Source organism: Anolis sagrei, chromosome 3 (genome assembly GCF_037176765.1).
Source record: "Anolis sagrei isolate rAnoSag1 chromosome 3, rAnoSag1.mat, whole genome shotgun sequence".
NCBI classification, from domain to species: Eukaryota; Metazoa; Chordata; class Lepidosauria; order Squamata; family Dactyloidae; genus Anolis; species Anolis sagrei.
This window is the reverse complement of record NC_090023.1, coordinates 33,889,167-33,915,777: the sequence shown is the minus strand read 5'-3', so window position 1 is coordinate 33,915,777 and position 26,611 is coordinate 33,889,167. Positions and strand designations below refer to the sequence as shown.

Here is a 26,611-nt window from a genome sequence, read left to right as displayed (position 1 = left end):
GAACACAAAGCCATATTTTTAACCAAGGAAAGTAAACATCAAAGGATTGTAAGGCTCTTGTTTAATTTTTTAATTTCCATTTCAACCAATATTTGATTAGTATGATATATTTAATAGATATCTTTATTCCAAGAGTTCAGTTTTATCATGAAATGTCAAAACTGTTTCCCAACTAGACAAGAACTTTGTAAATAACAGTGCAAATGGATCTTGTAACATCTTTGAGAGTGAAAGAAAGAAGTTTGTAGCATAAGGCTTCATAGCCTTAAGTGTAGTTCATTGGGTGCATACAGTGAATTGCATAGGAACAGACCTTTATAAATGAGCAGGTTTTATTTGTGAATATGTGTGATTAGAAATAGAATTGCATCATTTGTGGATATGTTGATGATGTGACAAGTTCAGTTTTAACAATGGCTATTCGGGGACCAATGTAGGAGGAAAAATATTGCTAAAAGCCAAGGTGCATATATAACTATCAATAGTGTAGAGTTATTGGAATATAGTGTGATACTGGCTGGAAACTTATTATTATTATTATTATTATTATTATTATTATTGACACAAAAGCACAGTATGTCACAGCAAACGAGATCTATATGCTGAATTTCGTATCACAAAATCACAAGTCGAACACTTCCGAAGCGTCTAGGACTGTGTGATGTATTTTCGAATGATGCATGCAGATCCAAGTAAGGTTGCCTTTTGCAGTTGACAGATCGTGATTTTGTCGATGTTTATTGTCTTTAACCATAATACTACAGATAGGTGTATTATTATTATTATTATTATTATTATTATTATTAAAAACATTTATATTCTGCCCTTCTCACTCCGCAGGGAACTCAGCAGAGCACAATATATATATGCCAAACATTTAATGCCGGGACATAAAACTACAAATATACAGAAATATTAAAATCACATATCTACTTTAAAACCATCTGTTTAAAACCATCTCAAGACACTATGCTGGCTCTGGTCAGTGGAGTAGGTTTCTTATTATTACTCATTGCACTGCCCCAAAGGCTTGATCCCATAGTCAGGTCTTTACCATCTTTCTGAAGGACAGGAGGGAGGGAGCTGATCTAGTCTCACCAGAAAGGGTGTTCCATAACTGGGGGCAATCACTGAAAAGGCCCTGTCTCTTGTCTTCACCAAACATGCCTCTGATTGTGGCGGGAGCGAGAGCAGGGCCTCCCCAGAAGATATTAGTCTTCGTGGTGGTTCATAAAGGGAGATGTGTTTGGACAGATAAACTGGGCTGGGGCCGTTTAGGGCTTCAGAAAAGAAATGCTGGCTGTGGATCTTTCTGGTTCCCAGTCTGCTTCAAACTACATTCAAATATCTTTCTCCTCCATTCATACGGTTATCTACTCTCCTTGGCTTTAAGCAATATTTATCTTCCTAACTTTCTCTCCTATGCTCATTGGTAAAACTGAACTTATCACTTCAACACCATATCCACATGTATTGTGTTTATATTGCTATTGACACATCCACCCTTCTTATTCATAGCTATAAAAGTCTGCTTCAAGGCACTTTATTCCAGGTATCTGATGAAATAGACTAAACTCTACAACAACTGATGCCTGCCAACTGTTTTCTCTCAATGTCAAGGATGCTACAACATCCCATTGTATACTGATCCAGACTAACATTGAATTCTACTACTTCGTAAATTATATTGAGTCTGCTGTAAAAGGGGTGGTTTTTTGGTATACAAGAGGGAAAAACTATTGTTTCTTATTCAGAAAGTATGACTTGGAAGTAATGTTTAACAACTCAAGATGGTCCTCCTTCTTGGGGTTGGACTGGATGGTCTCTTCAAACTCAATGATTCTATGGCAACTAAATCAGGAATGAAGAAAATGCACTTGCAGTTATTGGACTTCAGCTCCATCATCCCTCAGCATTGGGCAAGGTGGCATGAAGGCACCAGCAGCCAGTCAAACCCAAGGACATACATTGTAAGACTTCACAATTCTTTAGACCTTTTTGAAAAAAGTCTGTCCCCTCCCCCATCTTCCATTATACTCACTAATACTTTTCTAGTTGGCTTGAGATGGTAAAAAATACAACTCATGCAAGGAATGACAGCATGAAAAATTGGGTTTTGAAATGAGACAACCATGACATCCAGCATCAATTGAACTAACCATTAATAATTGTGGTTAAGAAGGCATTAACATATGTAAATATAGCATATGAAACTTTTGGTGTCTCTCCTGTGATTGAACATGATGTATAGCAGTATTCAACTCTCAAATGTTACACATAGAAATGAAGGGTGGCACAAAGATCGTTGGTTTAATTCCTGAGTATACTTCATTTACAAAACCTTCCACTGAATCACTTCATCCCTTCCAGGAAATGTTAGCTCCATCTTCTATTGTGAGAAATGTTTTTACTGCACTTACCACAAATTAGAGTTCGTGCCACCAAACAGTTTGAAGTGAGTCCATAAAAATGTGTGTCTTGCCCCATGAGGTCTTGTTTTCTCGGGCCAGAATAATGTGAAGGAACTTTTTTATTGTTCTTAGATACATTCACATTGATGAGCTCACTCAAATACGTTTTACATTTAGTCCAGCATCCTGTCTGTAATATTGGGCAGATGTTTGAGGCAATACAAGAATAGCTCACAGTGGAAATAAGACAGTGCACAAATCCACTAAATAGCCGGTACCTTTATTAGGCAAACCAAAAATACATCATGCAGGCTTTTGAAGCTCCACTGGCTTCATCATCATAATAAGGAGGAAAGAGATTCCACTTAAACATGAAGAAGAACTGGGTTGTTGTGAGTTTTCTGGGCTGTATGGCCATGTTCCAGGAGCATTCTCTCCTGACGTTTCACTGGCATCTATGGCAGGCATCCTCAGAGGTTTTGAGTTCTGTTGGAAACTAGGAAAATGGGGTTTATATACAGTATCTGTGGAAATTTCAGGCTGTGAGAAAGAACACTTGTCTGTTGGTGGTAGGTATGAATGACGTAATTGCCCACCTTGATTAGCATTTAATGGCTTAACACTTTCAAGATCTGGCTTCTTACTGCCTCGGGGGGAATCCTTTGTTGGGAGGTGATTAACTGGCCCTAGTTGTTTATTGTCTGGAATTCCCCTGTTTTTTTTAGTGTTGTTCTTTATTTACTGTTATGATTTTAGAGGTTTTTTTTAATACTGGTAGCCAGATTTTGTTCATTTTCATGGTTTCTTCCTTTCTGTTGAAATTGTTCACAAACTTGTGGATTTCAATGGCTTCTCCGTGTTGTCTGACATGGTGGTTGTCAGAGTGGTCCAGCATTTCTGTGTTCTGAAATAATATGCTGTGTCCAGGTTGGTTCATCGAGTGCTCTGCTATGGTAGATTTCTCTAGTTGAGTTAGTCTGCAGTGCCTTTCATGTTCCTTGATTCGTGTTTGGGCAATTCTGCTGCGTTTGGTGGTCCCTTTGTAGACTTGTCCACAGCTGCATGGTATATGGCAGACTCCTACAGAGGTGAGAGGATGCCTCTTGTCCTTTGCTGAACATAGCATTTGTTGGATTTTCTTAGTGGATCTGTAGATAGTTTGATGGTTGTGTTTCTTCATCAGCTTCTCTATGCGGTCAGTGGTTCTCTTGATGTATGAAGAAGAACTTTTGGAAAAGCGAAAACTGTATTGTTGAAGCCTTTCATGGCCAAAATCACTGGGTTCTTGTAAGTTTTTTGGGCTCTCCTGACATTTCGCTGCATCTATGGCAGGCATACTCAGCAGTTGTGAGGTCTGGTTGCATCAATGACAGGCATCCTCAGAGGTTGTGAGGTCTTCTTGCATCTATGGCAGACATCCTCAGAGGTTTTGAGGCCTGGTTGCATCTATGGCAGGCATCTTCAAAGGTTGTGAGGTCTGGTTGCATCTATGACAGGCATCCTCAGAGGTTGTGAGGTCTGGTGGCATCTATGGCAGGTATCTTCAAAGGTTGTGAGGTCTGGTGGCATCTATGGCAGGCATCCTCAGAGGTTGTGAGGTCTGGTTGCAACAATGGCAGGCATCCTCAGAGATTGTGAGTTCTGGTTACATCTATGGCAAGTATCTTCAGAGGTTGTGAGGTGGTCTGGTTGCATCTACGGCAGGTGTCCTCAGAGGTTGTGAGGTCTGGTTGCATCTACAGTAGGCATCCTCAGAAAGGTCTGGTTGCATCTACGGCAGGCATTCTCAGAAGTTGTGAGTCATCCTTAGAGGTTGTGAGGTCTGGCTGCATCTAAGGCAGGCATCTTCAGAGGTTGTGAGGTCTGGTTGCATCTATGGCAGACATTCTCAGAAGTTGTGAGTCATCCTTAGAGGTTGTGAGGTCTGGCTGCATCTAAGGCAGGCATCTTCAGAGGTTGTGAGGTCTGGTTGCATCTATGGCAGACATTCTCAGAAGTTGTGAGGCATCCTCAGAGGTTGTGAGGTCTGGCTGCATCTATGGCAGCCATTCTCAGAAGTTGTGAGGCGTCCTCTGAGGTTGTGAGGTCTGCTTGCATCTACTGCAGGCGTCCTCAGAGGTTGTGAGGTCTGGTCGCATCTATGGCAAGCATCCTCATAAGTTATGAGGCATCCTCAGAGGTTGTGAGGACCTCACAACCTCTGAGGATGCCTGCCATAGATGCAGATGAAACCGAGAGAATGCTTCTAGAACATGGTCATTATAGACCAAAAAACCTACAACAACCCAGAGCGAGAACTGTTCCACAGTGGAGCATGCTCTCTTGGAGTTTGAGGAAGCCTCCTTCTCTGGAAGCTTTTAAACAGAGGGCATCTGTGTGGGGCGCGTTTAGTCTTCCTGCATGGCAGGACGGGGCTGGATTGGACGGCTTGTGGGGTCTCTTTGAGTCTGTGATGAGTCTAGCTGAGCCTTTGGGACGGAGGAAGGAGAAGAAGGGCTGTTAGAGCGGATAAGCGGGGAAAGAACCCTTGAGCCTCCGGGGAGCGGGCTGCAGGGTCTTCCTGCTCACCCCACCCCGGGGATTGGCCTCTCTCTCCCCTCCTCTCCTCTCCTTTCCTCTCCCTCCGGCCCGGGAGGGGAGGGGGCTTTGCCAGCGCGCTCTCTGCCGCCTCTGCCGCTCCTCCTGCGGCTGCTGAGCGCCTTCGGGTCGGTCTTGCGCCTGGATTGAGCGGGGCAGGCGGCATGCGGGGCAAACGCGGGTAGGAGAATGAGCGGCAGGAAGCGGCGAGCGGACAAGGCTCAGCTCCGGAGGTCCTTCAGCGAGCAATTCCGGGAGTCCACGGCCAAGGCTTGGGATTTACTCTGGAGGAACGTGCGGGAGAGGCGGCTGGCAGGTGAAGGACTCGGGCACTGGGGGGGGGGGGGGGCACTCTTCTCTCTCTCTCTCTCTCTCTCTCTCTCTCTCTCTCTCTCTCTCTCTCTCTCTCTCTGGGCTTCCCGGGCTGCCTCCAGCTCACCTTGAAGCTCCAAGGTGGCTTGGAGGGGAAGCCGCAAGACTTTCGCCCAAGTTGCGCCCAAGGGACTCACCAGCCCATAGCCTTGGCGAGGTCTCCTTTCGCCTCATAGCCAAGAGCCATCCCTGCTTTTAGTTCTTTGGCTCTCATTCCTCCTCCCGGTTCTTTCCCGCACAGCTTGGGACAGCATGTGTCCAGGAGTTTCTTTGAGGGGTGCTGATGGTGATGATTGGCGGGTTCTGCAAGTTGTAGTCTGCCAAAAGGAACTTTCTCCATATTGGTGTGAACCTCGTGTGGGTTGCCAATGGCCTGGGATGCTTGAAGTTTGAGTGGGGCATGACAGCTAAGTTTGAGTATTTGAAAGGATGCCACATTGAGGAGGGGGCAAGCTTCTTCTGGATGGGTGTCTGTCAGGAGTGCTTTGATCACATGTTCCAGCATGGTAGGGGGGTTGGACTAGATGGCTCTTGAGATCTCTTCCAACTTTATGATTCAATATATATAGAACACACACACACATATAGCCCCGTAAATAATGGACACCATTTTATATATATGGGGGGGGGGTCACTCCATGCAGTCAGGCTGTCCACATGACCCTGGAGATGTCTATGGGCCAGGCATGTAGCCCCCCCCCCCCCAATTCTCATGGTGGTTCGCGAAAAGGCCTTACTGGTGCATTATTTAAACTGTTATGTTTATTCATATCATGATATGATCACCATAATCAATATATCCCATATGCATGGGCAATGCCAGCTCTTCAGCTTAAAAATGGAGATGAGCACCATCCCCCAGAGTCAGGTATACATACATACATACATACATACATATATAATAATGGGTACCATTTCATATGTTTGTGTGTGTGATATATGTATTTATAATGGTACTCAATGCGGTCATGCTGCCACATGACCTTGGTGGTGTCTATGGTAAATGTGGGCTCTTTGACCATAGACACCTCCAAGGTCATGTGGCAGAAATGGAAATGAACACCACCCCACAGAGTTGGATATATATACGCACACACATATATATACACATACACACACACACACATACGTATATAAGGCCCTTTTAACAATGGGCACCATTTTATATGTATGTAAATAGTGCTGAATGTGGTCATGCTGGCCACATGACCTTGGAGGTGTCTATGGTCAACGCCGGCACTTTGGCTTAGAAATGAAGATGAACACCACCCCCCAAAGTCAGATACGATTAGACTTAAAGTCAGGGCAAACCTTTACTTTTTTACTCTATATATGTGTGTATGTATGTGTATGGTCACTCAGTGATGATGGGAGTGGGGATATTTGTCCCTCTTCTCTGCATCTCTGTTTGTGTCCATGGCAGTGACTTTCTGAGTGTGTCACATCCCTTGGGCACTCTGACACTTAGTACCGAGAGACAAAATGAATTGCAGTAGAAGCTGCAGCAAAAAATGTGTTTGTGTTAAAGTAGGTCTGTGTGTCAATACCATGTGTCTATGCAGACCACTGGTCAGTGGACTCTGGTTTAGAAAACTCATTGAAGTGGACATGTGTTTAGTTTAATGCAGCTGCCGGTCACATTCTACAACTATTTCCTCATCCTGTGTGATGAAATTGTAAGCTTGTTTATTCACAAGGACACGCCATGGAGTTTGATTGTGTTTAAGAACTTCTGCTTATGTGTATAGATGTTGAATGGACAGAGTTTTTCATGAAAGACAGATCTGGACCTTCATGCTTCTGAATTGTGCACTTCATGGGACATGTTGCATTAAGTGCAGTAAGTGCAATGAGTATACTACAGACTTACCAGACTTTCCTTACCCCCTTCCACTCATTATTTTCCACTAGACCAGGCATGGATAAACTTTGGCCTTCCATGTGTTTTGTGTGGGGATTTCTAAAAAGGCACCATGATGTGATGGGTTGACTGGAAAGGCGTGTGCCAGCAGTTGATTGACTGAACATGCCAGGAGTTCTGATTGGCTACTGTTTCTGGCTTCCTGCTGAGACAAACGGATTTAACTGCCATTTTCACCTGAGAGAGTGAAGAGAGCGCTGACTGGAAACAGCCAGGAAGGAAATGGCTGCCAACTCTCTGAAACCTGATCATTTCTAAGGCATGAAGCATATTTTAAAGACTGTTGATTCCTTCTGTTCTCTGTGTGAATTCAGAGAGACTGCTGAATATATTGTTGCCCTGTTTGATCTTTTGAACGGAAGTAAAGATACTGTTAATTGTTACACAAGCCCGAGTGACACTTTATTATACTGCAGGGTATATTTTGGTTCAGAAACTGTGGTAAAGCTTCTGTTTATTTACTTTTACATCCTACAACATTTTAGACTTCGACTCCCACAATTCCTAACAGCCTCGAGCCCTTTCCTTTTCCCCCTCAACTGCTTCAGCTGAAGAAAGGGCCTGAGGTTGTTAGGAATTGTGGGGGTTGAAGTCCAAAACACCTGGAGGGCCCAAGTTTGCCCATACTAGACTGTCTTTGAACTTCCTCTCCATCTATGTGGGTAGGACATCCACCTCCTTTGCCATGCATTTGCCTACACTGCATGCATTTGTTAATTCCATTTGTGCTCTTCTTTTAAACTGCCATACAGTACCAAGTCTAGACTTTATTTATGTAGCCATACAGCCAGCTAGAATCTATATAGCTTTTATATGGGATGTGTTGTAATTATCTGATCCTTGGAATATTTTTGATTATATCAGTACCCAGAATCCCAAAGCTATGCAGTTGTGGATACTAGAAATGGCATCACCCAAAAGTACAGTTTCCATCCTCTGGTAGCCACATAAACTTGCTCTCACCCCATGGAACATGTTCCCTTTGGAGCAATCTATGCATGGCCACAGCAGCTAGGTATACATTCCTATAAGAGACTCTATATCTGTGAAACGTGTAGCTGATGTGTTTCCCTAGCCTATTTTTAATCTATTCACTACATTCTCTTGTGTTCCCTTGTGCAGCTTTTAGCCTGTCTCCTCACTCCAGAAATGCTCTCCCCTAAGTACTTCACTGTTGCAATATTCTGCCTTTATAGTTTTCTCAGTTATTGATCTCTGTTTCATTTCATATTAGTAGAGTATGTAGGGAGGAGAAAAAGCAACTTGTATCCCCAGAGGATCAAGGAGTTGTAATGTTTGCATTCTCTTTAGTTATGACAAAATGTTCTCAGCTTGCCATGTTTGCATTTATCGCATATGGAAGGTCACCGTGCCTTTGAATTAAGCTAAAAGCACTGGGCATATCCAGGAAGAATGCAAGCCTCTTGGGCCCTTTCACCAACTCTTCACTAGTCGTTTCAGGGACTAGCCACTGTTTGTCCCATGGCTGTGTCTAAATCCAGTGCCTGGTGGATCCCTTTTCATAATGTAAGAATCCAGGAACAAGGGGGAATGGATATATATTTTCATAGGGGAAAGACACCAAACCAATTCCAGAATATGGGGCATGCATTAGCATTGTAACTCCTTTCCAGAGAAACAGCTAAGCAAGCATGCCCCTTTCTGTTATGACCAATGGCTTTAGAGAGAGGTCAAAAGATTGCCATGAAACATTTCAGCTCTTCTGCCTTCCACCCATCAAGAAAAGTTTTGTAAAATTGACATTTTCAGGCAGGTAGGCAGAGCCAGAACTTTTGGAAAATGTCACTCTCCATAACCATTTGGGAAATGGGATTCATAACCTTTTGGAAAACCACTTGTCACAAACATATATACATTCAGCAGAGTTTCAGAAGTGTTCTTTTTAATTGCCCCCCAAAATCTACTCTCCCTTAAAATATATTTGCCTTTAAATTATGCTGTTAAGCGGCAAAAATAAACAGTATTCTTTAAAAGTAATATAGTTGGTTTACTCACAAACTTTCACAAACCTGTATTCAGCATACAGGTACTTTGCTTATCAATCCAGTTACAATAAGATTTTAAGTAATTTTCTGTGTAGGGCATCATTGTTGGAAACAATAGTCCATAGCCCAAAACATTTCTCTGTTCTGAGAGTCTAATAGAGTCTCTGTCTAGTCACTATGTCCAATGGAGTCTCTAAGCATACATCTTACTGAGGTCTAAAGCATAACTCTCTAAAATGAAGTTTGAGTCCTGAACATAAACCGCCCTGAGTCACCTGAGGGCTGAGAAGGGCGGTATACAAATATAGTAAATAAATAATAAATAAATAAAACATGTCCAGTTCTGATCACATGGTCTGCAGCCCCTCCCACAACAAAGAGTTGAGGTCAAATTGTATATCAATAGAACATGTACAATACAGTAAGTGGTTATATACATAACAAATAACTAGTGGAGGTTTGCGATGGTTGCTATTTCCAACAAGAGTGGTATGGTAGCTTTGAGTGTTGGACTAGGACTTCAGACACTAGGGTTTGAATCTCTGCTGCACCACAGAAACCCACCATGTGACGTTGGGCAAGTTTCACTCTCAGCCTTGGAGGAAGGGCTGGCAAATCTAAACAAATCTTGTCTAGAAAATCTCATGGTAGGTTCACCTTAGAGTCGCTGTAAGTAGGAAGCAACTTAATCATAATAATAATTTATTAATTTGACCAGTCATATGATCATTTCAAAATACAACACGAATAAAAGACAAGGCAAAAGGAGAGGACAGCAGCTGATCTTCTAAGTAGGAAGCAACTTGAAAGTACACAGTAACAATCGTCAGATAAAGATACTTTGTATTGTCTTTCTCTTCCATCGTTTTTTTAATGGCAAGGCTCGAATTATCCATTGCCACTTGTGTATTTGGGATTAGAGCAAATGGGTGTTTATTCTCAACTATCAAAGTTGTTGGGTTGTTGTAGGTTTTTTCGGGCTATATGGCCATGTTCTAGAGGCATTTTATCCTGATGTTTTGCCTGCATCTATGGCAAACATCTTCAGAGGTAGTGAGGTTGTTATAAGCAATGTTGGGGGAAAGTTGTCGATAAGGCTTTCAGGTTCTACCACATCTATACTCCCATATAATGCAATTCAGTGTAGTCAAACTACATCCTGAAACTAGGTATTATATAGCAGTGTAGCTGGGGCCTCAGTTTCCCATGATCTTTAATGCATGCTGTGCATTCTCCGAGCCTATGTGCCCTTCTTTATTACTTCTCTGTTACCAGGGAAAATATGGGTAAGAAACATCAAGGAAAAAGTCTATTGAAGTATAGATTTTGATTTGCATGTGAGTAAGCCTGATGCTGTGCAAGTACATTTTCATATTAGAAAAAAAAACATCAATTCAGAACATGGGAGTTACTTTTAATGCTAGCGAATGCCACTTCCTCCTCCACCCAAGCCCCCTGGGTGAGATACATGTGGTATGGGAAATTACTTTAATGTTTGCCTAGCATGGGGCATGCTTTAAAATTTGTCTCATATGGGGCATGCCCATGTAAAAGCACCAACCATGCTATAACAGCGATCTAAGAACTGTAGAGATTTCACTATTTATTCTCTTGATTATAGGGGATTACCAGTTTCTCCACATAATATATCAATGGTTGTTATGCACGTTATGCATTTATACATTCATTATGATTCAATTACATTAAGTGGTGCAGGGTAAACCATCAGTCAACTATCGCCATGTGCATTTGTAGCCTGTGGCTCCATTGTCAGATACCCAAAGGACTATATTTGTACATCACAATAGGCCAGGGTAGCATGGAGACCTTGCCTTACTGTAAACAATCAATAATTTGATGTACTGGATTTGATTTCTCCTACTCGTGACACATTTATTATTGACTTACTGTGATGTTGTTACCTGGCAGTAGCCAGCTTTCAGACTTGTTCCCCATTCTTCTAAACCCAGGAAAACCAGCATAAAAGTAAACTCTGGATTCTTTCTCCATTGGGAGAAAAACAACACAGGGAACCAGCCACTTCCAGGTTTGGACAACTGTAAACCAGAGCTTTTTAGAATAGCTGAGGTTTTTCTGGTTCAAGGAGGAATAGTCAGACAGTAAGTGGCATCACTTTGTTCATTTTGGATAAACCCAACTTATTGTACTATCTTAATGTGGCCCTTATCTACCAAGAACAGAGAAAAGATCCTGTTGCCTTTTCATATTGTACAAATGGGCAAGATGATATGTTAGATACTCTTTGGGGTGCTCCTTCAATGTGTCTTGGAAAGACTGAATTCAAAATGCAAATCTAACTGTCAAAAGTTGTATGAGTCTCAAAAGCTTTATGTAAAGTTGCCATTCAGTCAGGAAGCTGAACTCCAAACTAATCAGAAAGAAGGAAAGCGTCTTTAAAAGTGAGTTTTTTTAAAAAAAATTCATAAGAAAATCTTATTATTTGGGATGTATGACCAGGAGAAGTGCATGAAAGATGGTTATCTACATGGAAATTAGATAAACATGTTGCAGTTTTCATTACATTCAATCATTTCTGTTTAATTACACTTAGTCACAACAGGCTATGGTGTTTGTTTTTAGAATACAGTATTAATTTATCATATCCGAAGCAAATTGAGGACATATTTATAATGTATTTAAAAACACAAACAAAGTTTAAAAACATGGCATTATACTAAATGTCCTTTGACCAGAAGCTGACCACTTGGAGTGCCTCTGATGTCGCTGTAAGAAGGTCCACAATTGTGCATGTGGCAGGGCTCAGGTTGCATTGTACTAAGTGGTCTGTGGTTTGCTCTTCTCCACATTCGCATGTAATGGACTCCACTTTATAGCCCCATTTCTGAAGATTGACTTTACACCTCATGATGTCAGAACACAGTCTGTTCAGCACCTTTCAAGTCGCCCAGTCTTCTGTGTGCCCAGGAGGGAGTCTCTCATCTGGTATCAGCCATAGTTTGAGGTTCTGGGTTTTAGCCTGCCACATTTGGACTCTTGTTTGCTGAGATGTTCCTGCGAGTATCTCTGTAGAGCTTAGAAAGCTATTTCTTGATGTAAGGCTTTCTCATGCTGACTGATATCCAAACAGAGGATGGGCTGAAGAGGTCACTGCCTTGGTCCTTTCATTATTGGTTCTACTTCCTGATGGATACACTGCAACAGATTGATTGAAAAGAACATGCTAACAAGATTTTATGGCCAGGAAAAAGAAACAAGACTTTAAAAATAGAGGGAGCTAGGTTGTTTAGGTTTTGAACATTAAAACAGGAAGTTTGTACTGAATCCTAGAAGGAATGGATAACTAATGAGGACATATGAAAAATGGAGTAAATGAGTATTCTTATGGAGAGAAAAAGTTTGGTATAAAATAAACATTATTATTATTATCATTATTATTATTATTATTATTATTATTATTTATGGGACAAAAACATATTCTCTTAACAGAATATGTTAAATGGAAACCAGAGGATTAAGGGGAGCTAATGGAAGAATGATCAAAATCAGAAATAAAATGGGCCAGGTGAATGGTTTTAAAAATGACCACAATCTGTAGTGACAGAGATGAAAAGAGCCTTAGAAGAAGAGGAAAGGTTTGTTGGTGGAAAGGGAAAAAGCTGAAACTGGAGGGAACTAGATAATCGAAGACCCAACAATATGAAATCCTTTTATTAAGTTCATCTTCCAAGGTTGTCCTTCATTTGTTTATTGATGTGGGTGGCAACCAGGTGTCCTTGGGCAAGTTACACTCTCTCAATCACAGAGAAAGACAAAGGCAACTTCCCTCTAAACAAACCTTGTCCAGAAACTCCCCTGATAGGTTCACCTCAGGGTTGCCATTATTTGGAAACAACTTGAAGACACATAAGAACAATTCTAAAAGCAAAGTCCTACCCAATATATAGAACTCATGGATAGGACATGGGCAAACGTAACTTTGTGTTGTCGAAGGCTTTCATGGCCGGAATCACTGGGTTGCTGTGAGTTTTCTGGGCTGTATGGCCATGTTCCAGAAGCATTCTCTCCTGATGTTTCTCCCACATCTATGGCAGGTGTCCTCAGAGGATTCTGTGAGAAATATAATATATATTAAAGAAATTTATATAAACCCTTAGCACTGTATTCATGTAGCACAGTTCGTCATTAATTTGCTTTGATATCTGCCTGGGCATCATCATTGTATCAATACAGATAAAAGAAATAAGTTCAAGTAGAGTAAGCTGTTAAATCATTCACTTTTACATTGAAATAATATTTCACAGAAGAAGCCACTTGCAAAAGGGAACGTGGGAGTATTGTATCCAAAACATGCTATTTATCATCATTGACTTTATGTACATACCCTCCTACATACCATACTCAATTATATCCACATGTTTCCAGGAAGCAAACCAAAGATACTATGATTTGTTTTCATCTTGGTACTCTGGAGAATTTGGAGGCAACTAACTCTGATGAACTTCAATGGGAGTGTAATGTGTGAATTCTCATAGCACCAGTGGGAAAAGGGAACCTTTTTGTTCAAGATTGCTCCTCTGAAAGAGCCTCATTATATAATCGTGGACTTCTTCTGGGAAGAAAAAGATTACTCATGATTAGCCCTTTCATGCAGACAGCCAGAGAATTTCTGTGGGAAGTTCAGTCCTATCAAAGTTGTCCTGATCGCCAAAAGGTCAGTGATTAATAACATGCCATAAATACTTACGGACATGACGTGATCAGCTCTTCACAAAATGCAATGAAAGAAAAAATTGTACCCACACTTCATATCCACATTTGAAGAAAGATACGGAGAAACAGAGGAGCACTCTAAAGAAGTCAAAGGAAAAGCCAAATACACTGAGATGAGGAATGGTTGCAGTAGGAAAACTGGGCAAGGGAACATGGAGGGTAAGTCTTAACAACACTTTGAGCCTTCTGTACATTGTCAAGTGCCATTGTCCACTGGAGGAGCCCACTCAGGGTGGGCCCACTTGAGGTCTAAGTAGACTTGTCTGTGTTGTTTACCTGGCGCTAGAAAAAAAACCCAATGAAAGTTGTTAAACACCTGGGAATCCACACCATATAACTTTTAGAGACCATGGAAAATGGTGGGGGAAAAGACTAAACAGGCTTTTGGGGAGGTGGTAGAAATCTACTTCCCACAACTCTAATAGATTCAATAGAGGTTCGATGGCCACTGTTATAACGTAATCCTGGTAAACAAAATAAATCATAAAACACACTGCCAAGAGATCAACTGTACTTCTTCCATTCATAAATCCAGTTTTTTACCTATATAAACATCTCTAAAAATGGGGTGTGTCTTAGAATTGCAGGTGCCTGACATATATTTTTGTTTATTGTGGTGGTACTGAAATTAGGGTGCGTCTTACAATTGAAGTAATAATGGTATTCTTCTCCCCCCCTTCTTGCCTTTTCATATTTGTCTGTGTCTTGGATGTACAATAAAGTAATTGGAACTTGAATCAGGAAGCATGTTTTTTCTGTCCTACCTTTCCACTGCTCCCTTCCCATAAAAAGCTATTCCTGATATATGAGATAATCAGTGAAATGCCATAGGGTATAATAGCACAAGGAACTGCAAAGGGAATGGGGAATAGGCAGTAATTGGATGGTGGGATTATTAGTTTTGGTAAACTATATTTGGCTCTTCTCCTCATATTCTGATTTTCTATAAATCACATGTTTTAATGAGAAGTATTTCATGAAAGTTCTTAGAAAGTATCAAGGTGGTAGAGCTATTTTAATTATTTTAAATGACTAGTAGCACATTAACTACATATACTTAGATGATTATTATGATGTCTTATGTTTTAGTGTTTGTATAGTTTTGAGAACTGTGCACATAACTCCTTCCATAATAAGTATTCTGAGGTTATATAAATCAAACTAATTTGGGGCAGTAAACATAGCTGGCTATTTAAGATGCATATTCTATAAATGTCCTTTTGATAGAAAATATCTATTACAATAATATCTCTTTCTGCTTCAGCACCAAAGCTTTGAATGTTAGAGAACTGAAACCTGAAATGCATATTAAAAGAAGCTTAAGGATATGTGCTTCTGATTTGTTTGTTTTTTAAACCCAGGTTGAGTGATTTTGCATACAGTAGAGTCTTGCTTATCCAATATAAATGGGCCAGCAGAATGTTGGATAAGCAAAAATGTTGGATAATAAGAAGGGATTAAGGAAAAGCCTATTAGATGTCAAATTACATTATGATTTTACAAATTAAACACCAAAACAGCATGTTTTACAACAAACCGACAGAAAAAGCAATTGAATACATGGTAACGTTATGTAGTATTCACGACTTTAGTACAAAAACATCTCGATGTATTGAAACAGCAGTGGAACCAAGTGGGAGGCAGACTGCGTTGGATAATACAGAACGTTGGATGAGTGAAGGTTGGATAAGCAAGACTTTACTGTATTAAAATTTGTATGTTGCCTGCAGTGCCATCTGCAGTCATTAGATGTCAAAGTGCTCTGGAGCAATTGTGAGCCTTCAAGTTATTTCTGACTTATGAAAACCTAAGGTGGTGGTGGTGCAATCATGAGGTTTGGATAGAAAACCTAGTATCCCAGAGTTCTAATCCAACACTCAGATCACTACAACATTCTGGCTCTTCTCTAGACATAAAACTACAATTCGTTTTGGGAAATTTGATTTTTTTTTCGAAAGTTTCTGTAGGACCCTCAATTTATTAAAATACTTTAGAAAGTGGTGGGGGGGGGGGGAGCATGGGGAGAGTCCTTAATATCTAGTCCTGGGGAAAAGAGAGCAAGTAAGAGATGAGTTAAACAAAAATCAGCAATGAAGAAGAGAATAACCAATGAGAAAAAAGTAGACAAAGAAAAAAGGAGAGGAAGGGCTATTGTAAACATGCCTGATGATTAGAACCTAAGTCCAAACACACTTAAACAGGTAAGCTAGCCAACATCAACAGTCTAATGTTAGAAATGCCAGTTATAAGATTCCTTGAAAAACAGCAGACTATCTAGAAGTCCAGTCTGAAGTCAGAAGCCCCACCCGCAGATACTGGTGAGGGGGGGGGGCAGTTTGAATGACCCCATGAAGGAGCCAGACTTCATTGGGGCCGGCTGGTTTGCTGACCCATGCATGTGAGGGGGCAGAGTAACAAGTTGGAGAAGGTTGCTCTGTTCCCCTCTTTCAGTTTGCCTCCTGCTAGTGTGATCCACCCACTCACCCTGTGAGTATAGACTGGTCACACAAGGGCTGGGTAGGATTTCCCCCTCCCTCCAAGTTTGCATTGGGGGATTTTTTGCCTACCCAACACTGTTTCAGATGGGTGTGGGAATTGGCTTTGGGATGGTGTCATTTAAATAGATTTACTTGAGTCATTAATAAGATTCCAAGGCATGATAAAGGTTAAATAGTCATTGCAGGTACCATGGCACCCCCGCCTTAGGAGGTGAAGGGTGGACTCCCACAAAAGTCCCTATAAGTTTCATAAAATGGGAGCTATCCTTGAGGCTGAATTGGGAGTTCTCACTCTTTAAAAACCCCACGGTTTGGGAGAGAACACCATCAGGATGACCTTCCAACTATGATTGACCGACAGATGCAGCCAAAGAATTTTGGTTGCCCTTCAGGATCCCTGGTGCATGCATGTCCTTGAGGTGGTCAGAGGGAGTGACACCAGGTGGCCATTAACCCATGAGTTACATTGTATGTGTCTACAGATTTTCTCTTAAAGTCATTATGAGTTCTTTCAATAAATAGGTCAAAAATGGCCCTTTAGATCCATTTTCTTGTGTCTGGTCTCTTTATTTCATGGTTGGAGTTTGAATGGAAAGTATAAATAAACATGTCATTTAGAGTTCCAGAAGTCAAAGTCAGTGGTCCTTTGGAACCAAACTGAGAAGTAGCCAATGGAGTTGAGCCAGATTAGTGACATATGCAGCACTGAAAGTTTTATATCTCAAGATCTCACCTGTTGCTTTATTAACTAGTGTTTTTTTAGCTAATCCATTAGACCTACAGATCCCTGTCCTCTGTAAATGACACTCTAAACATGGAGGTATGTTTAACCCTTCTGAAGCTTGCTCAGACATGCTATAGGGGCTTGTACAGATTGCTGTGAATTCTTTGCTTCAGCTAAGGGCTCATCTTCAGCAGTGGCTGAGGTAAGTATGACAGACTGCTAGGAGTTGCTGGTCTCCATCTCTTCTATTGGCCTTTCCAGCCACTCCTCAGCCTAGCCATCTGAGCTAGCCATGACAAGGACTAAGAAGTCTGTGACATTTGAGAAACTGGCTACTCCTGCTGGCATATATATTATCAAGTCTCATAGATGATATAGTATGACCGAAGGCAGACTCTTGAGAGCATGTCTACAACACATGTGGATATGCTTTAAGGACTTGAAATACATCTACAAATTGTTATGTTCTATGCTTTCTGTTTTTATCACCGTATTAACAAAAATGTTAGGATAGAAACTATTTGCATGTCTGCAAACTTCAGAGCCCATCAATGGATTTTTGTACACTTACAATACATATTGTGCTGGTTTCCCAGCAGGTCAGCATTTCTTTTCCCCTTTTTTGTAATTTGGTCTTCATTCCCCCAGTCCCCAGATGAATGACTCCCACTTGGAATTCCATATTCTGCTGGAAACTGCCAGATAATGCAGTTGAAGGTTGGACGCCCAACTGATTTTAATGGAAACTACTTCCAAGCAACTGTACTCAAAATCTCACAAAAATTTAAAGGAGGAAAAATGAGCATATATATTGTCTCAGATATGTTTCCTTGACATCTGGAAGCTAAATATAAGTTAATAGGAATGTGTAGCACAGTGGGGGTTGTGGTTGTCTGGTTTTGAACAATTGTTGTGATGTTTTTCATACCAAGATGTCTTACTAATACTGCACATAGCATGTGTTGTTATATTTTCAGGAGTCCAGGATACACAGCCATGCTGTTTAGATATCTTGCTATCTCAAATATACATTCTTTATTCAAAATAGTTTGATCTGCCCTTCTGCAAAACAATTGCTTATCACAAGATCAAAAGATGCTTGTGTATTTCAAATGAGAAGTTCACACTTTTAGTATTAATACTATCTTTTGGTAGTAAGCTATCTTATGCTTATACTATATTAGTTTATAATTTATTCATATAGTCCTGCATTGTCGATTCTGGAACCCCCGGTGGTGTAGTGAGTTAAACCCCTGTGCCGGCAGGACTGAAGACCGACAGGTCGCAGGTTCAAATCCGGGGAGAAGCAGATGAGCTCTCTCTATCAGCTCTAGCTCCTCATGCGGGGACATGAGAGAAGCCTCCCACAAGGATGATAAAAACATTAAATCATCCGGGCATCCCCTGGGCAACATCCTTGCAGACGGCCAATTCTCTCATACCAGAAGTGACTTGCAGTTTCTCAAGTCGCTCCTGACACGATAAAAAAAATTGTCAATTCTGACCAGCAGCAGCTTTCTAGGGTGTCATGCAAAGAACATCCCTTTTATTGGTCAGCCTTTTAGCTGAATCTGGAGATGATTGGCACTGAACCTGTAAGCTTTGATATTCAAAATGTCATTTGATAATGATTTACTTCATTTGGACATTTTGTATGAAGAAGTTGGAAATTTCACAATTTTGATGAAATTGTGATGACTTTGCAACTTGACCGAATCATTTTAGTTTACAGGTATGTGTTTTAAGCAACCAGTATGAGCCTATTTGTTTTTCTCTCTCTCATTAAGCCCAGCCCAATGTGGCTAGACTAATTATTTGTTACTTTTGTTAAATAAATAGAACATTAAAATGCATTTAAATCCTTGAATAAATGTAGATTTGCGACACCTATGAACATCTTTGTTTTTGGAGTTCTATGTAATGATACGTATGGGGAAAAAATGAAAGCCGGCATGCTGGAGTGCTTTGAACATTGTAATATGACTCTAGAACCAGGGTTTGAATTCCGTCTTAGTCATAGAAAGCCTCTGGGTGACTCTGAGCAAGTCACACACTCTCATTCTCAGAGGAAGGCAAAGGCAAACCTCCTTTGAACAAATATTGCAAAGAAAAGATCCATCATGGGATCATTTTAGGGTTTCCCTAAGTCAGAAATGACATGAAGGCAAGTAACAACAATCACTATACAATAAAGTGAGAGATCTAATCAAAACTAAGGGATTCTGGTTATTTACTTGTCCGAACGTATCCTCCCCTATGAGCCATCAAGATTACAAAGATCGTTTGGAGGGGCCCTGCTCTCGATCCCACCGGCCTCACAGGCGCGGCTGGTGGGGACGAGAGACAGGGCCTTCTCGGTGGTGGCCCCTCAACTCTGGAACTCCCGTCCATTGGAGATCAGAACTGCCCCTTCGAGCTTAATGTTCAGGAAACAGGTGAAAACCTGGCTTTGGGGATTGGCATTCAACGAATGAGCCATGATCCTGTGATATGGATGGATGACGACGAATAATGATTTTGATGACGACTGACCACTGTAATCATGATTGTATTTTTGTCATTTTAATTGTTTCAATGTTTTAATGTTTTAGTGTGATTTAGAAATGTGATGCTTTAATGACGGTCTGTAATATTGATGTTGGAAACAGGCCCGAGTCCCTCGAATGGAGGTGAGAAGACTGGTATATAAAACTACCAAATAAATAAATAAATATTTTTTTGATTTCGTGGTGGCACGTTGAAAAGACCTTCTATTCTTCGGAGAAAACAGATTCCTCCAATACTCATTTAATAGTTGAGCTGAGAATGCTCTGGATTATACAATTAACTACAAGATAGGATTTTGTGCTACTTTCATGCCTGCCTTTTCAGACTCTCAGCAAGAAGTTTTGGGGTTTTTTTCATGTGAGGAGCAACTTGAGAAACTGCAAGTTGCTTCTGTTGTGGGAGAATTGGTCGTCTGCAAGGACGTTGCCCAGGGGACACCCGGAGCTCACCCCGTTCCCCAAATTTGAATCACCAACTATTTGATTAGCCATCCTGCCAGCAGAGGTGTTTAACTTACTGTGAAATGAATGAGTTACAAACTCTCTGTGGTCACCAAAGATGGAAGTGAGAACTGCCTATAGATATTGATGAAGAAATCAAGGCTAGCTTGGATTTGGTACTTGACTCCACCCAAAATCCTGAAATGTAGAAGAAGCTCACAGAGCCAGGCCAGTGAGGGTTGAGCGTCCTTAGTGGGAATTGAAAATTAACTGAAGCAACGGAAGTCCAGTACAATAGGGTGTTTAGAATACTAAATAGAACAACTGTAATACCGAACAATGCAACATTATACTTGCTAAGTGTGATATGCCAACTATTTCCCTTCTTAATTAATTTCATTCCTTTCATTATCTGAAGCTAAAAGTGTTTTCCAACATCCTCATCCATCTCACTGTTTACCTTTACAATACGTAAAATGAAGTAACTTAAGCTGAGAAACTAGGATTGGCTCAAGGTGACCACATGAATGTTATTGAGAAGAGGGAATTGGACCTGATGTGTAATGTGCATTAGACATAGGTTGGTATGAATATAGAGTTATTTTTGAGTTTTGGTTTGTCATGCTGTGTGTATTTGTGCATACTCCGGCACTGTTGTTGTACTGTAGTTATTGCTTTCCCCCCACTCTTTTCAGATTTTCATAAGCTCAGTGCCTAAATTCTTAAGTTTCTAGAAATTTTGTGTGTTCTCCATTAATAACTTTGCCTTAGGAGCTGCAGAGGTGCAGTGAGTTAAAACCTTGTGCCAGCTAAACTTCTGACTTGAAGGTTAGTGGTTTGAATCCGCGAGACGGGGTGACCTCCCGTCTGTCAGCCCTAGCTCATACGGGGACATGAGAGAAGTCCCCTGCAGGATGGTAACACAGGCAACGTCTTTGAAGATGGCTGATTCTCTCACACCAGAAGCAACTTGCCTCAATTTGCTTCTGACATCATAGAAAAACTTTTGTCTTGTTGTCTGGCTACACCTTTTTAGCCACACCCTGATGTTGGTCAGCCTCATATGTTTTATTTGTGAAATGGAGGTATGGGTCTACATGTGGTCCTTATTTACTCTTCATGTAACTCTGCAAGGCCCACTACGTTGCTTGGATGTGGGTGAGTAGGATCATATTGTTCCTTGGCTTCCAAAATCACCGACAGAAAAATCAAAAGTCTTTCCACACTGTAAACTTGCTCTCAAAATTGTTGTTTTCTTGCTATTTAATAGTGTATGAATGTAGAGCACTGTAGGTGACATGAGATGCAGCCTTTGGAGCCAAAAAGGTTCTACTTTCTATTTAATTTGGGTTGATCCTAATAAGGTCAGGCCATCAAAATATGAAATAATTGTTTGGGGCAGGCATGTAGCCGGGGGGGGGGGGATCGGGGGGCTTCAGCCCCCCCCCCCCCCCGAAATTCTCATGGTGGTTCGCGAAAAGGCCTTACTGGTGCATTATTTAAACTGTTATGTTTATTCATATCATGATCTGATCACCATACTCGATATATCCCATATGCATGGGGGTATTGGGGTAATGATACAAAAGGTTTGCTATGCTAGACCCTCTTTCACTCAGACTCAGCCCCCCCCCCCCGAAACTCAGCCACCCCCCGAAACCCCCCCTGAAATAAATTCAGCCCCCCCCCCCCCCGAAACGAAATCCTGGCTACGGGCCTGGTTTGGGGTACATTTGCAGATCATGATTTGTATTAATCATTGTTAGCTGAGCAATGCATTGTTAAGATAATTTCTGTTTCTCTGATGGTAAGCAGATCTTGTTGGTGGTTCTTTATACGAAAATGTATTACAGAACACATATAAGGCAAACACTCAATGCCTTTTTATGCAAACAATAACATACAATACACAGATAAGGTAAAGGCCTTACCCCTTTTCCATCTGCAGCCATGGGAAGGTTATTTTTGTTCCATTTTCCATGCCGAAGGATCCTGCTGTCCATAGGCATCTCTGATCTTTTTGCCAGCATGTCTGCATGGGTTGGCCTTTTACCTCCCCACCGAGGTAGTACCTATCGATCTACTCACATTGCATGCATTTGAACGGATAGGTTGACAGAAGCTAGGACTGACAGTTTACCCCAACTTGCATCTTTGTACTGTTGAGCCCCCCCCCCCCCTGTCAGCAGCCTTTCCTGCAGCTATCAGTTTTAACTACTATGCTACTGCAATGAATGCCAACATAATTAAGCATTACAGCAGCAGTAATATAGTCACTGTACATTTTTGCATATTTAATAACATTTGCTCATGTCATTTTGCATGGTACATGTAAGAGATTTAGGACCAAGTGTATTTGTTTTGTATTTTTAATTTTTTAAAAAGAAATCAGCAATGTGTAAGGTGGAACTTACAAAGAACATAATGTGAGCAAGATGTGATAACAGTAGATTACTTTTTGTTAAAAAAATGCTAAACATTTCAAATAATATTTCCAAGTTCTGAAAAGAACCATAAGCTCAGTTCTGTTACTAAAACAAATTCCTGTGCTGAGCCTTCATCCTTTTTAATTCTAATAGAACGCCTTTAGTCGTCTCTTCCTCCAACATCCCTCCTGGTTTGCGCACCTGGTAGATGTCAGGATTCTGGCAAATAAAAAATAAATTGTAGATCTAGTGCAGAGCTTGGCAGCAGTATGTTTAAACTAAGAATATTACTTGCAATATGTTACTCTCTCTTTTTTTTACTTATGAGGTCAAGCAACTTACTTTTTAAAATTTTGCATTCCACTGTAATTGACCAATCTAGAAAAATGTATTGTTGAAGGTTTTCATGGCCAGAATCACTGGGTTGTTGCAGGTTTTTTCAGGTTATATGGCCATGTTCTAGAGGCATTCTCTCCTGAGGTTTCGCCTGCATCTATGGCAAGCATCCTCAGAGGTAGTGAGGATAACTGATTTTATTTCTTTCGTGTCAAAAGCATTGCATAAATAAGTATAAAACTGACAAAATAGTGGGAGCACAAGCGATTAAATAATTTTAGACCCCTCCCCTCCCAAAAAAAACCAGAATTGGATCATCTGAGGGTTTTTTAACTTTTAAATTAATTAATTAATTTATTAATTCTTATTTTGTTTTATTATTTTGTTATTTTGTATTATTTATGTATTGTTTTGTTGTTTATTTATTTATTTATTTATTGTGTTTAAAAATCCAAACACACACAAGATCCAATGATCCAATAGGAAGCAATCTATATAAATAAAAATGTAATGTTCATTTGTGGGATTAACCAAACTCAAAAACCACTGGGCGAATTGACACCAAATTTGGACACAATACACCTATCAGGCCAACAAGTGACCATCACTCATAAAAACACTAAAAACACAGCAGAAGGGACTTAAAAGCCAAAAAAAAAATGCCAACGCATGTGCAAAACACATATACATACATATATACACACATATATACACACACACAAAACACATATACACAGATGGAGCCACAGCAAAGCATGGCAGGGATGGCTATTATACAATATATCACTTTAAATGGCCATTTAATAATCAATCACATTATGCAAATGCATCTTTGCACATTTCTCCTCTCACCCTGCTTATTAAAAATCAATAAAAAGCTGGGTTTTTTAAAAAAAAACTGATTGCTTTCTACCTGAACTTGTCTAGTAATTTTTTTATGTTTATGTCCCCACATATTATCCATTCATATCACTATTTTTGGTCATCCATTTCCTAGCAATTGTTAATAACAGTCTTTCTGAAATCTGGATTGCAGACATGGACCACATACTTCCATTTTTATTTTTTTTTGGTCAGCCATTTTTTTTAACCATCTAAAACAGATTTCCGACATGCCACATAACTAAACTAATTCTGGACTTACTGGGTTTCTAACACGATAAAAACAACCATTATTTTGGACATTGGGAGGGCCACAGCTGGGAATGTTCTGGGTAATAGATTCAGACAGATGGAGTCTGACAGGTCTGTGAACTGTTCACAACTTTCTTTGACAAATGTCCTTTGAAGTCCTCACTTCCAAACTGAGCATGTTTCCTCAGACTCACATTTGCACCTGCCTAAACCAAAGAACAAGATGAGATAATGGAGCTTGAATGATGGAGGTGTTCTCTCAGGAGCATGAGAGGAAATAGTCAATATGCCCAGTAAACAGTCTTGCCTGCACAGTCGGCATCTTGCTACCAGAACAGACTGAAGCAGGGACAAGGCTTTAGATATAATGAAATTAATCTTTTCAGCAGCTGTTTTCTCTCTTTCTTTTCCCTTCTGGCAACTAAAATAATCTCCATCTGTAGAAATCATTGTCCATATGACCGAGAGACAACATGTCCCCAGAATAACTTCCTCTGTCTGTGCATGGATGCTGAAATAGAACAAGAGCATATAACAAACAGAAGACGTTAAGAGAGTTTCTGGGAATAGCATAAATGAGAAATACAAATGCTGTTTTTTGGTGGCAGAGTGTAAGTGTTTTATCACCATCTTATTGCCATCCCATTGCACATGCAGAAACAATAATGCCCTGGAAAGCTGTAATTTCATTCTCTTGTGGTAGATTCAAATATGTTCATAACACCGCTATTAAGCTAAGCCATAGTATTATCTGTTCTAATCTGTACCATGTTTTGATTTGCATCGCTCACATTCGAGGGTGTTTTTAATGCAGTTGTTTTTCTTCCTGCATTTGTGGTATGTTTCTATATGTTGCATAAAAGGAGAAACAGAGAAGCTACCAGGAGACTAAATAAATAAATAAATTTTATTTGTATTACGTCCTATCTCCCCGAGGAGACTCAGGGCAGATTCCAACAAAAAATAGCAAGCATTTGATGCTATAGCACATTCATAAATTCAAGTACAAATAACAAACCAACCAGATCCCAAAATAAACCAACATCTAAGACAAAATTATATTATACAACCAGAAATTAAATAATAACACAACCTGTCAATTAATAGTTAATAACATAATTAGTTGTCTTTCAATGAAAAATGGAGTTCCAGCATAGGAAGCAGAATACATATTAAATGTTTTCTTGAATTAGATCAAAAACCCATTCTGTCTTAATTTGGTTTTTTTCTCTTGAGGGTAGATGAACTGTCTTTAACATTCTATGAACTCTGAAATCTCATATGCCCCTTATTGGACATGTTGTTTTAAAAAATACGTATTTTAAATATATGTATTGGATATTACATATCCCCATTACATGGCTTTTATTCAAAGGTAAGGATCACCAGTTTTGTTCCAATTTATTTATTCCAGTTTCCAGAGATATCACTGATCAAGCTTGTACACCATATTCAAAGGGTGGTTTCTGGAAGTTTTCTATGGAAATGTGATATTGACAGGTTTATAGTCAATTCCTTTCCTAAAGATCATCAACACAGAATTTAGTTTTTTCAATGCAGGTTCACATGGGGTCAACTTTTCCATCAAGTTGTCAATGAGAATTCCAAGATCCTTTCCTGGGGCCCGTCCAGACAGAACCTTTATTGCAGAAACTCCTGCAATAAAGAAGGGACTGTCCAGGCTTCCATTACAAGCCTCGGCCGGCTTTCCCGGCGCATAGGAATGATGTGCCAGGAGAGCGGGGGGGGGGGGATCACTCCCCCCCCCCCCACTCTCCCTGTGTGTCATTTCTACATGCTGGGAGAGCCAGCCGAGGCTTGTAATAGAGCCCTGGTAAGTTTTTATTTTCTAAGGAGTCTGGGTGCTTGGGAGGAGGGCCTCCAGATGTACTCTCAGGCTAGACATCTGGACACTCACCCCAGAAAGCATGCTCTTTCTGGGTTGGGTGTGGACTGGTCTCCAGGAAAATCCACGTTTTTAAAACGCGGATTCTCCTGGGATAAAAGCCTGTCTGGGTTGCAGCCCAGGGCAATCAGCACTTAACTCAGCTGCCGCTTCTTTCCCCAGTGACGTGGGCATCTTTGCTGACATTGACAAAGGTGCATGACAATGGCTAGGAGCTCCCGGAAGCTCTGTAGCCGCTGTCAGAGCAGAAAAAGTAAGGGTGCATGTCTAGCTGGACCTAACTGCATTCAGACTGATTAAATAGTTGGGACTCCACTCCTCTTGTTGCCATGGCTGGGAGCAGTATGTTTAAATACCTCCATGGAATTTGGGACCAGTCTGAAGCACAACTACTTGGGACTGATCCCAAAATCAGGTGCCCATGAGTTGTACTGTTCCTCAGTAGTGCTGCTTCATGACTTATCTTACTGGCATAACTCCCAGTTTCCAAACAAAATGTCTCTTCTTCAGTTCTGCTTAGATTCGTTATTCCTTTCTCTTTCTTGTCCTCTTTCTTCTTCT

At 40.6% G+C, this 26,611-nt stretch overlaps 1 protein-coding gene across 2 annotated transcripts in view; it reads left to right on the top strand.

Moving 5' to 3' along the window:
• The window catches only part of STARD13 (StAR related lipid transfer domain containing 13), a 228,441-nt gene that overhangs the window by 57,397 nt on the left and 144,433 nt on the right, over nucleotides 1-26,611 (top strand). The window contains exon 1 of one of the 2 annotated variants that reach the window (XM_060770838.2): nucleotides 5,062-5,304. The exons of the other annotated variant lie outside the window; for it this stretch is intronic. Within the exon in view, the coding sequence (XP_060626821.2) occupies nucleotides 5,178-5,304 (127 nt within the window). The 5' untranslated portion in view covers nucleotides 5,062-5,177. Of the gene's footprint in view, nucleotides 1-5,061; nucleotides 5,305-26,611 lie in introns of those variants that run through there. 2 annotated transcript variants of the gene reach the window in all.